The sequence below is a fragment of the Schistocerca cancellata genome, chromosome 9 (assembly GCF_023864275.1).
Source record: "Schistocerca cancellata isolate TAMUIC-IGC-003103 chromosome 9, iqSchCanc2.1, whole genome shotgun sequence".
NCBI classification, from domain to species: domain Eukaryota; kingdom Metazoa; phylum Arthropoda; class Insecta; order Orthoptera; family Acrididae; genus Schistocerca; species Schistocerca cancellata.
In genome coordinates this window covers 337,563,883-337,578,340 of record NC_064634.1, presented here as the reverse complement: position 1 = coordinate 337,578,340, position 14,458 = coordinate 337,563,883, and the positions used below count along the sequence as shown (strand labels likewise).

Sequence of the window (14,458 nt, the reverse complement as noted above, 5' to 3'; positions counted from 1 at the left end):
TTTGGGGTCAATGGGACATCATTAAACCAGTTTACACGACACATGAACTTCTGAATACTGGCCTTTTTCGCGTGTGTCGACATCTTGTTTGAAGCGTCGTCAATCCCGAGGAAGGGTTTCGCAGGCCGCCGCGATTTTTCACCATTACAGATGAATGTTGTAGCTACTTTTGAGCCAATGGGAGACAACAACGGTGTTTCGGAGAAGTGATTCTTTAATTTTGTTGTGCAGTGGTTGGTTGGTTGGTTTGGGGAAGAAGACCAGACAGCGTGGTCATCGGTCTCATCGGATTAGGGAAGGATGGGGAAGGAAGTCGGCCGTGCCCTTTCAGAGGAACCATCCCGGCATTGGCCTGGAGTGATTTAGGGAAATCACGGAAAACCTAAATCAGGATGGCCGGACGCGGGATTGAACCGTCGTCCTCCCGAATGCGATTACAGTGTCTAACCACTGCGCCACCTCGCTCGGTGTGTTGTGCAGTGTATTTGTCACAAGTGTCAATAGTCTGCACTAACTGTGGTCAACAATGAACGAAGTCAATCTGTACAGTACATGATTTCAATCTTTACGACCGATGCTGCCAATTATTCAGATTATATTGAAATGTAAATACAATAATATAAATAAAATTACTATACTCAGTGCTTAATTTCTAAAATTTTAGGCGTCAGAACATACCTCTTCAACAACCACAAATCGTACCCTCCGTCTCTCGCCATCATCACAATTTCGACTTTTGAAAGCTTAGAATGACAAATCACTTTTTACAGAATACTATTCTGAAATTCAAGTTTTTGAAACATAATTTCTTATAATCAAAACAATAAAACCATAACATGTAATAGAAACTATTGATATCATCTGTCCCCGTAGCGGTGTCACTTTGCTCTCTAGTTCTGCTCGATACATGTCGCGCAAATCGATAGTCTCCGTGACTATGACGTCGTGCTTTCAATTGCTATCAGTCGCAACGTTCAAACAGTTGCACTGCAGTTTTTCGGTATTAATTAATAAAGCATTTAGTGATGAGTGATGATAATACATTCCTGCCTCGTCGGAGTCACGTACAATTCTGCCTTTCTGGCGTAGCTGCAAATTATTGTTACGATACGATTTAATACATATGTACTATTTTAAATCACCGGTGCCGGCGTATTACAGTGAGTTCACAAAAAAATCACTAGGAGATGCAGAAACGCCGTTTTGATTTGAAAGAACCAGTGTATCCTTTATCTGTTTATACTCGTATATCTCTTTAACCCTAGAACGCCCGCCTCTCGTGGTCGTGCGGTAGCGTTCTCGCTTCCCACGCCCGGGTTCCCGGGTTCGATTCCCGGCGGGGTCAGGGATTTTCTCTGCCTCGTGATGGCTGGGTGTTGTGTGCTGTCTTTAGGTTAGTTAGGTTTAAGTAGTTCTAAGTTCTAGGGGACTGATGACCATAGAGTGCTCAGAGCCATTTGAACCATTTTTTAACCCTAGAACACTAAAGGGAGGGGTGCGCATTAGTTAATTACAGTTGTAAGGCATGTCACATACAAAATGTGTAGATTATGTCCTGTTTTACACCTTATACTCACAGTACCACATTACCGGGAACCGCGATTTGGTACCAATTGCAATCGTAAATTTTACGAGCTTTTAGTAATCCAGGGTTAATGAAGTTTTTTCCCGTTTCCTTTCACAATACAGATTAGAAAACTAACAAATGAACCATTGAATACTGAATATCTGTACAGTCATAATAAAATAATGTCTAAGGAACACAAAAGAGCATGGAAAGATGATACCAGTCATTCAATATTTACAAAATACCTCCGGCATGAAAACCACCATCATGCCACAATAGAAAAGGACATGCAAATACTCAAATTCAGTATCAAGAAATATCTCCTAAACTTGCAAGAGAACTTCCCCACAAAATAATATCACAAACTGGGCAATATCCGCCACTAGATCGGCCACTACTGTACCACAGTAAAGCAATAATTTATACACGCAGTAGTCACGACATGTGAGCTCCCTTTACAAACGTAGATACGCACACGTACATAAACACACACCCACCCACACACACACACACACACACACACACACACAGAGTGCAACAGCAGATGCCCCCACCACTACCAAAACAAACAAAAGACGAACGCATCTCGCAATATCAAAACAAAGCACACGAAATGGCGAGATGACAGTGATTCTTCTAAACACGGAAACGTGAAAGCTCTGTGTGCTAAAATTCATGTAGAAGAATAGGAAGAAGGATGCAAACAACAAAAAACAGTGAGTAACGATAAAAATTAACAGTTTATACTAGTAAGTAAAGCATGCTAGCTATTCATGATACTAACAAAGAAAATTGTAAGAGAGAAAAAAATTGGTACAATGACCACTGAAGATGCTTCATAATAAAGCAAAACTTACTTGGTCTTAATAACACTTTATTACAGTTGCAAAAGGTGGCATTTAACCTTTATAACTTGTACTTTTTATCTGCAAGTGCTGAAAAAAGAGGCTGAAAAATAAAGAAGGCAACATGTGCAACAAATCTGTTGTTATAATTACGTGGGGATAAAAAACTGGTATCAAAAGTGAGATTCGATCTAGAGTCCTCGTGCTTATGAAACTAAGCGCTTACTCGCTTGGCTGAGCATTCCTGAATACTAGAGGAGCTGTAAAGTATATAAGCGTGCCAAAAATGGTCAACCTCGAAATTGGTTGTCTGATTTGGGGGGGGGGGGGGGGGTGTGGAGACCAAACAGTGAAGTCTTTGGTCCCATCGGATTAGAGAAAGCTGGGAAAGGAAGTCGGCCTACCCCTTTCAAAGGAACCATCCCAACGTTTGCCTCAAGCGATTTAGGTAAATCAGTGAAAACCTAAATTCGGATTCTGGACGCGGGTTTGAACCATCTTCCTCCCGTATTCGAGTCCAGTTTGCTAACCACTGCGCCACCTCGCTCAGTAACTCGAATTTCTCGAAAACAGAGTTGCGTCTTCTTGTTTATATATGTTGACGTCCTACTCGTGCCCTACACACCCCGGCAATATAAATCAGATCGGTGAGGGTCCGTACCGTCCCCTTGTCGGTGGTTAGCGTGTCTCGCTGCTATGTGGGTTGGGTTGCCGACACTGCCGGCGATTTTTCCTTGTTGGGAGGTCTGGCATGGGCTGCACGCGTGGTATCAGTTGACGAACTGCTTGAATGAGAAGCAGGGACTCCAAGGTCTAGAAATCCGAGAACAACCAGGTGAACGGTATGTTGACCCCATGCCCCTCCATACTGAATCATCCGAATGACGCTATTGGCAGAGGATGACACGGCGGTCGGTCGGCCTCGATTGCCCTGTCTGTGCCAGAACACGCAGCTTTTTATTCATTTCATTTTTATAAATAACAGTTAAACGAATAACCCCACCAGTCATAATATTACTCTCCTCCTTAAAACAGTATACTCGTCTCTTTGAAGGACCAGGGCGCAGGGCAGGGATGCAGTCTTTCTCCCCTGCCGATCATGCTTTACATCGAATAAGCAGTGATGGAAATCGGCTTAAAATTCAAGATGAAAGGACATCAATGGAAAGATTCGCCAATTACTTTGCTATCCTTAGTGAAAGCGAGGAAGAATTACAAGACATACTTATAGTGAAATGATATTAGCGATGAAGATAACATCAAGTTTGGGAACAACAAAATAGACGAAACGATAGAATTATGATAGCTTGGAAGAAAAATAGTTTACTATAAGGGGCAGTGAAATGAAAATGAGAGAGATGGAAAAAAGAGTAAACTGTTTCTTATTTCAAAAGTAATATAACTGTTAATACCTTTATCCCACTGAGAAAAGACGGTCAGTGCCTTCATGGGAAAATGGTTCTGGTTGCCTGCGGTACTATTATTGTATTCAGGAGTGCAACTCTTCTTCCAAAGCGAATCAGAGACCACGAACTTTTTTTCAGAGCTCCAAATGTATGGAAATCGCAAGGTGAGAGATCGGGTCTGTATGAAGGACATGGGCAGGGCCACATGTCGCCAAGATTGTTTCGACCGCCCTGCAGATATTCCGCTGGGAGGCCCTTACACATACTCCATACAGTCCCGATCTCTTCCCATGCGATTTCCACATTTTGGGAGCCTTGAAGAAAGGCATTCGTGGCGATCGATTTGCTTCGGACGAAGAGGTACACGCCTGGGTACAATCATGAAACATTTTTCCACGAAGGAATTGACCGTTTTGTCCCACATTAGAATAAATGTATTAACAGTTACGACCAATACATTTTAAAAAAATGATCAGTTACCATCTTTTTTCCAGCTGTCTCGTTTTAATTTGACTTTTATAGTACCAAGCATTGAAATGAATCTCAGGAAGAAATTTCGAAGAATTTACATATATAAAAAAAAAATTGCAGCACCTAGGTTCCGAGAGTTCCGGAACCTGTACAGAAAATTGGAATAGAGATCAACATAAACATCATTTCCGCCCTTTTTACTGCATCAAAACCACACATTGCATGTTGTACCACCATGCAGCGGGATTTACAGAGGTGGTGGTCCAGATTGCAGTACACGCCGGTACGTCTAATACCCAGTAGCACGTTCTCTTGCATTGATACATGCCTGCATTCGTCGTGGCATACTAGTCACAAGTTCATCAAGGCAGTGTTGGTCCAGATTGTCCCACTTCTTAACGGCGATTTCGAGTAGATCCCTCAGAGTGGCTGATGGGTCATGTCGTGCATAAACAGCCCTTTTTCAATCTATCCCAGGCATGTTCGACAGGGTTCATGTCTGGAGAACATGCTGGCCACTATAGTCGAGCGATGTCGTTATCCTGAAGGAAGTCATTCACAAGATGTGCACGATGGGGGCGCGAATTGTCGTCCATGAAGACGAATGCCTCGCCTATATGCTGCCGATATGGTTGCTCTATCGGTCGGAGGATGGCATTCACGTATCGTACAACCGCTACGGCACCTTCCATGACCATCAGCGGCGTACGTCGGTCCCACATAATGCCACCCCAAAACAGCAGGGAAACTCCACCTTACTGCACTCGCTGGACAATGTGTCTAAGGCGTTCAGTCTCACCGGGTTGCCTCCAAACACGTCTGCGACGATTGTCTGGTTGAAGGCATATGCGACACTCATCGGTGAAGAGAATGTGATGCCAATCCTGAGCGGTCCATTTGGCATGTTCTTTCCCATCTGTACCACGCTGCATGGTATCGTAGTTGCAAAGATGAACCTCGCCTTGGACGTCGGGAGTGAATCTGCGCATCATTCAGCCTACTGCGCACAGTTAAAGTAGTATCACGCTTCCTGTGGCTGCACGGAAAGCATTATTCAACATGGTGGCGTTGCTGTCAGGGTTCCTCCGAGCCATAATCCGTAGGTAGCGATCATCCACTGCAGTAGTAGCCCTTGGGCAGCCTGAGCGAGGCATATCATGACATTTCCTCTGTATCCCCTGCGCGTCCTAACAACATCGCTTTAGTTCACTCGGAGACGCCTGGACAGTTCCCTTGTTGAGAGCTCTTCCTGGCACAAAGTAACAATGCGGACGCGATCGAACCGCGGTATTGACCTTGGACATGGTTGAACTACAGACAACACGAGCCGTATACCTCCTTCCTGGTGGAATGGCTGGAACTGATCGACTGTCGGACCCCATCCGTCTAACAGGCTCTGCTCATGCATGGTTGTTTACTGCGTCTATGTTACAATATCCACAGTCAACGTGTATCTTTAGGAGTTCTGGGAACCGAGGTGATACAAAACTTTTTTTTCGTGTATGTACATTTGGAGCACAGCACGGCGTGGTAGTGAACTATAGAAAACCTGAAAAGCAAGGGCATCGAAGCATTTGAACGTGGCCTGTAGGAGGATAGACATATACTAAGCTTCTTGACCGACCCATTCTGCTGTCACTGTTTCTGTGTTCACAACGGTCTCCGCGTCCTTTTACATTTTCGGGACCATCTCTCGTGACATCCGTGGTGAAACCCGCTTTACATAGGAGTATCTGGATACTTTTGACCAGATAGTGTATATTATTTCACACAGAAGTTTATTCTTTGACCAATTTATGCCTTTTTTATGGTTGTTGCTAATCTGCTGGTGATTATGTCTGTCACAAGGCATTATTTGCTAAGTACCTTGTGCTGTGTTCTTTACATTCGTTATCTTTGAAACAACAATTGTACCCAAGTGTAGAGCTTAGCAGAAAGATGGCCGCGATGGGTGGAAGAAAGGACTCATCTCTGTATTATTCATTCCAACCCATCGTTGGCTGATTGATACAGCAGTCGCTTTCCATGGTTACATTGAAAACCGTGATTGTTTTATTTCCAATATAACATCTCCAAATTTTAAAATAATTTTTATTTGTTTTTTTGTTTGATGACGAACTACAGTTTCAAATATTTAAATTTAGTCCAGAAATTCAACGTAACTGTAATAGGTATTGATTTGCTACCTAAAGCGACATATGAAAATCTGTGCCAGACCAGGACTCGAATCCGATCATAGCAAGCGGCCGCCTTACCATTTACGTGATCCGATCACGCTCCCCGAACAGACCAAAATTTCCATATGTCACACACCTATCTATTTCTTCATATAGTTTATTAACTCATTTACACACAATCGCACATCTCGTGTCCAGTACAGGTTTTAGAACCAAGACGACGGGAAGTCCTGGACTACAGTTGTCATTTTCGTCACAGGCCCGTCTTCACCTTATATATGTTTGTATTCGATGATGAACTACAGTTTCAAATTTTGGAATTTATTCCTGAAATTCAACTTAACTCAGTTAATAATCTGTTAGAAGAAATATCTGGGTGTGTGACATGTGGAAGTTTGGGTCAGTCTGGGGAACGTGCTGGGATAGCCTACGTGCTAAGGCGACATCTCGCGATGAGTGAAAAATCCGGGTTCGATTCCCGATGTGACACAATTTTTTATACGTCGGTTTAGGTAGTAAAGGGAAATTCAAAAAGAAAGAATAGATTTCAGTTGCTTGTTACAGATAAACTGTGAAAGACAGATGCACATTGCGTATTTCACTGTGTACAGGAAGGTTCAGAAGTTTAGGTTAGCACAGACACTATGCCACACATTCAATAAGAGCCCCATGTGTTCCTCGAGATGAAGCGAGTAGTCCGTTTGATTCAACATTCGTAAGTCTCTGTTTTTTTAATCAACCGTTTCAACAGTTCTATTCCTCCGATCATGAAGTGTAGCTACCATATGTGGGACAAATATCGAAAGGTGTCGGGTCTGGGGACCTGAAAGATTAAAAACAACGAACAATATCTTGTTGTCCACCTATTCCAGTCCGACGTTGTGGGATGGTGTTGTTAATATAACGCCACACCTCAAGCTGACAGTGAAGCGGGGTCCTGTCATGCATAAAAATTAAATCATCGGAATCTTCGAAGTTGAAGAAACAACCAGTTTTGCTGCATGTCCAGGTGTAACACGACTGCCACAGTTTTCTCCGCAAAAAAGAAAGGTCCATAAACCTTGTGAACAGAAACGACACAAAACACATTCAGTTTCGGTGAGTCTATTTCATGTTCGACGCCAGGATTTTGTTACCCCTAAATTCTTACAGTATGGTAGTTTACTTCACCCGATAATTGAAACGTCGATTCGTGCGAAAAGATGAGTCGCTCTGTCATATCCTGGAGAACTCAAATACAAAATTACTAGTCAATAAAATTCTTCTGGGTTTGAGGCCGCATTGTCATCCGTAAAACTGCGGCGTTTCTGCGACTGTTGCAAGGCTAACAGCAGTTAGCAATACACTCTGAGGAAGGCGCCTTGCAACAGTCGCCGAAACGTCGGAATTTTACAGACGACAATGCGGCCTCAAACCCAGAAGAATTTTATTGACTGTGGCAAAATTACTACCTTCTGTTCTGGTCGGGGGCACAATTGTTGCAGTAACTGCAATTGTAAAGTTCATATGCAAGCGTCGTTTCATAGCACGCCACACTGTTGTTCAAAGTTGATGTCCCTGAGCTGCCCGTCTTGTGGACTTCCAAGGGCTCCGTGTGAACGCATCTCGCATACACCCGACATTCTCATTAGACGTGCGTGGACGACCAGCGTTCTTTCCTTTGCATATGCAACCATCCCCCAAGTGTATATAAAACATTCTCGGTATTCTTGCCGCGTCAGTTCTGGATAAAATCTCGAGCTTTCGACGATTACCTCCATCGTCATCGTCAGGAAAAAAATGTTCAAATGGGTGTGAAATCTTATGGGACTTAACTGCTAAGGTCATCAGTCACTAAGCTTACACACTACTTAACCTAAATTATCCTAAGGACAAACACACACACCGATGCCCGAGGGAGGATTCGAACCTCCGGCGGGATCAGCCGCACAGTCCATGACTGCAGCGCCTCAGACCGCTCGGTTAATCGCGCGCGGCCATCGTCAGGAGCTGACCGTCTTCACTGCTGTTTTTTTTTTTCTTTATTGTTATTTTTAAAACTGTTTACAGGCAGGCCAGCAGCAGCATACTACGCCGCTCTTTGGCCATAGAGAAACACAAAAGAGACAAATGAAGACAATTAGAGAAAAACATGGTGGACATATAAACGGAGACAAACACTTTTTAAAATACATGGAGCCGTTCACGGGCGGAGAGTCCAAGATAAAATTTGTTCAGACACTTGGACACATACATAGACGAAAATGGTCACACGCGAACGTAGGTTCACAAAACGAATAACACTGAATCACTTAAACACAAAACGATGACACACACAGAAACACGAGTTGATCTCCGGCGCGCGAATGTTCACTATGCGTGTACGAGTCCGGGGACCTGCCAAGAGAGGAGGAGGGGGGGTGGGAGAGGGGAGAGCAGAGATGCCACGGGCAGGGGAGATAGGGGGGAGGGAGGAAGGGGGAGGGAAAGCCCAGGAGAAGAGTGGTGGAGGAAGGGGGATGGGGGGAAAAGGAGAGAGAAGGGAGGGTGCCTAAAAGAAAAGACACAGGAAGTGGGGGGGGGGCGGATCAAAGCTGATAGGAGGGGTAGATGGAGGGGAGGAGGAAATCATCAGGGAGGGGGAGCTGGCTGTCAGTACTACTTTTCAATATGCTCTATGTATTGTTCTTAAGTTGTATACAGTTTGCGAGTGTATTTATATTTTTCCCATTTTTGCTGCAGATCTGATGATGGTCATTAAAGACCGAAACCGGTAATCTGTTAAACAGAAGAGATTGTGACCATAGACGTAAATTAAGGGAAACTTATTACATATACGGGTCACTGTGTTTTTTTTTTTCGCGACGATGTCGCAGCTTGTGAAAATTGCATTCTATCACTTTTCTTCGGCTTTAGTTGTTGGACGTGGAGAATTTCCCTTGTTAGCTTCCTCTTAAAAGCAGCAACGTTGACGGTCGCAGTGTCCAGTACAGTGCGGCGCCGCGATGGTGTGAAAGGTGATGCGTGACTTGGGTGACGCGTGACGTCTGCAACGCGTGTGCTTGCCGCAGGGCGGGCGGCGCCGGCTGGCTGGAAATCTGCGCCGGCGGCCTGCGTGTGGAGGCGCGCGGCCGCCACTGGCTGACCGCCTTCCCCAGCATCGCCGTCTGGGCCGCCGTCAAGTTCGTGCGCAGGCGCCGCGGCGCCGACGCCCAGTTCGCCTTCCTGCCGCTCATCGCCGACCCGGACGCCGTCGACAAGGACGCGCTCTTCCGGCCGCTGCCTGCCTCCGCCGGTGAGTACTACAATACACCTCCCGAAACTGCGGTGCGCCAACTGTAAGTTGGCCGATCGGCGCCTTACACCGGCCTCGGTAGAAGTCGGTACACGTCGAAAGGCTTCCGCTGCTAGTCATTTACCATTGGCTGCAGTCCAGGTTGTTCGCCCACTGCTTGAATACTGCTCAGCAGTGTGGGATCCGTACCAGATAGGGTTGATAGAAGAGATAGAGAAGATCCAACGGAGAGCAGCGCGCTTCGTTACAGGATCGTTTAGTAATCGCGAAAGCGTTACGGAGATGATACATAAACTCCAGTGGAAGACTCTGCAGGAGAGACGCTCAGTAGCTCGGTACGGGTTTTGTTGAAGTTTCGAGAACATACCTTCAACGAGGAGTCAATCAGTTTATTGCTCCCTCCTACAGTTATTTCGCGAAGAGACTATGAGGATAAAATTAGAGAGATTAGAGCCCACACAGAGGCATACCGACAATCCTTCTTTCCACGAACAATTCGAGACTGGAATAGAAGGGACAACCGATAGAGGTACTCAAGGTACCCTCCGCCACACACCGTCAGGTGGCTTGCGGAGTATAGATGTAGATGTAGATGTACCTACCTATCAGTAATGTGGGAAATAGGCTTGATCATTTTGTCGTCCGCAGCTAATTGCTGTTTATACGTAACCACCACAGCTGTATTAAAATGTAAATGTCGTGTGACTAGGGCCTCCCGTCGGGTGCACCGTTCGCCGGGTGCAAGTGTTTCGATTTGACGCCACTTCGGCGATCGCGAGTCGATGGGGATGAAATGATGATGATGATTAGGACAACACAACACCCAGTCCTTGAGCGGAGAAAATCTCCAACCCAGCCGGGAATCGAACCCGGGCCCTTAGGATTGACATTCTGTCGCGCTGACCACTCAGCTACCGGGGACAGACGCATCTGTATTGATACATATCTATTCCATGACCGCTTTCCTCAGAAAGAACATCATCCGGCTTTAAAGTGCACGCAAGATAACGTGACCACTAGATGCGCTGTCGGTTGGGAAAGTGAGGAGGGGGGGGGGGGTGTAGTGGTGGTGGTTGCAGGCGGACCGTCAATGCACTGTGGGGAAAATGGCGAGTGCTGGAGTCGAATTGCCATTCTAAACTGAAGACTACGCTCATATTTTTTGCGAATATCAAGAGGAAGTCCCTCAACACGTGCGGTTGTATGGTGACCATCCAAAAAGATCTATCGACACATATGCTTTGGTTAGTATCTGAAAGAATTCCAATAAAATTCAACAAAAGTAGCGGTTTGTTTTCGTCTGACTTGTTAACCATTTATAATTTTCAGAGAAGTTGCGAATTTTGAATAAAAACCTACATTTCTCTTGTTGCTGTGTTAAAATTTGCTTCTTTTGCCAAAACACAGCGGAGTTTACACAATTTCACCTCACTTAGATGTTGTGCAACAGAATCCTGAAACAATGGCTTATCAAGTGAGGAACTGAGGACAAGTAAGGTAAATAACTTATGAAAACGCACACCCTCGGAACGTGTAATGTCTTCACTTACATTGTTCCAGATATCGATGGCCCTTGAAAATTACATTGTTTCAACGAAAAAGTATCGAAGTAGCAGAATAACACGATAGACAATGAAGTTTTGCATATCAGCCGAATGGTGTGCTATCATTTGCCACCTGCCGCTGTGGCCGAGCGGATCTAGGCGCTTCAGTCTGGAACCGCACAACCGCTACGGTCGCAGGTTCGAATCCTGCCTCGGGCATGGATGTGTGTGATGTCCTTAGGTTAGTTAGCTTTAAGTAGTTCTAAGTCCTAGGGGACTGATGACCTCAGAAGTTAAGTCCCATAGTGCTCAGAGCCATTTGAGCCATTTCATCATTTGCCAAAATATCGTTTCGGCATCTCGAATCGCTGGCGAGATATGAGAAATGTTATGGATATTTTGTTCTAGCTTTATCGCTGATACGCGACTCACAAATGAGTATGCTGCATAAAATCAGTTTTCCCGAGATTCGTGAAGATACAGACCTCCACGCAAGTCTAAAGACATTTCATACGTACCAAAATATGATGGAATATGCACAAAACACAAAATCATAACGACCTCTAATTTTCACTGCATACTTTTTAGAATTTTGCTCAGTGCCTTACTGAAATGCGAATGCCGCATTAAGTATGACTATTAATAAAATGATGGTCACTTCATCATGAAGCTGACGTATAAAGCTATAAGTAACGCAAAAATGAACATTTTTTTACCGAATAGGCTCCATGAAATCGTTTGAGGTCATTTGAGGTAAAACTGCAGACCGTGTGTCTCAGTTCTGTAAGGAGAGCGCATCGCCAACTGGCTAAAAGAGGGCAAGCAATGTAGGCCTCCCTTTCCAAATATACGAATAAACTCGTCCAGCAATTTGGGAGAAAATTCATCACTGCATACCGGCCACCATAACCTGCGCGGACTATCATAGCGTGTAATGAAGCGAGATCTGGGTTATTAAAGTGCAGAATGACAATTCAAACAATTAATAATTAAACACATATAGTTCGTTAATAAAATCTTTTAAGAAGCAAAGCTTATACGCCATGAATAGAGTAAAACATTTTACATAAATGTAACTGAGTTATTCCTTAGTCGGAATACTTCCCCAAGATCAAAATTAGGTGTAATTAAACTGTGTTTATTTGAATAAGTAAAGTTCAAATGCAAATAGTCTGCTTTTCCGATGCAGTACAACAGAAGAAAATAAACGTTGTCCAGAGATTCTTCTTAGTAATGTGATGGAGAAGTTCGTCACGAACCAATTGTTTTTCAACAAAACGAAAATAGATTCTTGAGAGCGTAAACTACGTTCTCTTGACCAGTCAAAAGTTCGTATTCAGAGTTCTGTCTCACGAGCAGCAGGACTTGCCCACGTCACAGAACACCAAGGCTCAGATCACAGGTCGCAGGAGCGCAGCCATCCGGTTGGAGAAGGCAGCGGCCGAACCGACGTGGTATCCAAATGGTGATGGCACATCAGTCGCTGGCTGTCGAAAACGGAACTGGCTCTAGGTGACTCTGCACCAGGGAATGTTACAATTTTCCTACTGGTTTCGTAGTTGCGGCGGATGCAGCAAGAGGTGTATGTCTGGATCGACCACTGCTACAATCTTCTGCACTCTCGGCTGGTTACTGGGAGGCTCTCTGGAGGCAGACCCGGATATTATGGGCACCAGCCCGAATGCTGGGGCTGAGCTGATGATAACCTGTTAAGTATAGCTTCGGTGTGGATTGGCTGCATCAAAGGCGAAGCCGAAAGATAGGCAAACAACAAAACAATGAGTAGCACTGGTAGTTACTTACACGGAGAGCACGTCCACAGGATAGGCCCAGATGTTGTCAATACTTAAGTTCCATACTAGCAACACAGTTACAATTTTTTTAGACAACATAGTTGTGTGGAGATAGCAGCGATTAGTTTACTTATAATCAATTATTCAAAATGACAGTCACAATCGCCTATGCACGGTTGGTAGTTACCAACAGTGCACAGGCAGGATGACGACTCCAGCTAGGGACCAAATGGTGCAAATTGCCCTGAAGATGACCCCATCGCGGGTTGAAACCAGGTGGCGGCAAAATAAATAATGCGATCGTGACTGTCATTTTGAATAATTGATTACAGTTACAATTACATAAGAAAATGATTGTGGTCACCTGAGATATAAACAATATTAGCAACGGCCAAAACAGAAGGTTACAATTTTTATCCAACTAACTTGCCCCTGTGGCTGTTCGTTTCTTTCCAGCTCCACCTCAGATATCAGTATTATAACCCAGTCCCAATTCGAATTAAACTCTTCAAAATACATTAAGAAATCTAAAAACCACACTCAGTAAATTAATTATCATATACATGGGAATATGTTTTAGAACGAAACTCACTCATATCGAGGCTCACCATTTAACTTGCATATCAATAAAATATTTAAAAATCCACCTCGTTAGATTAATATCATCAGCTGCCCTCTTACATTCTGAAACCCCAAGACAATTCCTTAGATATGAAATAACTTACAGGGTGTTTCAAAAATGACCGGTATATTTGAAACGGCAATAAAAACTAAACGAGCAGCGATAGAAATACACCGTTTGTTGCAATATGCTTGGGACAACAGTACATTTTCAGGCAGACAAACTTTCGAAATTACAGTAGTTACAATTTTCAACAACAGATGGTGCTGCGGTCTGGGAAACTCTATAGTACGATATTTTCCACTTATCCACCATGCGTAGCAATAATATGGCGTAGTCTCTGAATGAAATTACCCGAAACCTTTGACAACGTGTCTGGCGGAATGGCTTCACATGCAGATGAGATGTACTGCTTCGGCTGTTCAATTGTTTCTGGATTCTGGCGGTACACCTGGTCTTTCAAGTGTCCCCACAGAAAGAAGTCACAGGGGTTCATGTCTGGCGAATAGGGAGGCCAATCCACGCCGCCTCCTGTATGTTTCGGATAGCCCAAAGCAATCACACGACCATCGAAATATTCATTCAGGAAATTAAAGACGTCGGCCGTGCGATGTGGCCGGGCACCATCTTGCATAAACCACGAGGTGTTCGCAGTGTCGTCTAAGGCAGTTTGTACCGCCACAAATTCACGAAGAATGTCCAGATAGCGTGATGCAGTAATCGTTTCGGGTCTGAAAAATGGGCCAATGATTCCTTTGG

General features: G+C 44.4%; 1 protein-coding gene across 1 annotated transcript in view; it reads left to right on the top strand.

Annotated features, from left to right (window-relative positions):
• LOC126101400 (uncharacterized) overlaps positions 1-14,458 on the top strand; it is a gene marked incomplete at its 5' end in the record, with an annotated part of 84,458 nt that overhangs the window by 16,476 nt on the left and 53,524 nt on the right. The window contains one exon of the mRNA XM_049912064.1: positions 9,517-9,740. Within this exon, the coding sequence (XP_049768021.1) occupies positions 9,517-9,740 (224 nt within the window). The remainder of the gene's footprint in view (positions 1-9,516; positions 9,741-14,458) is intronic.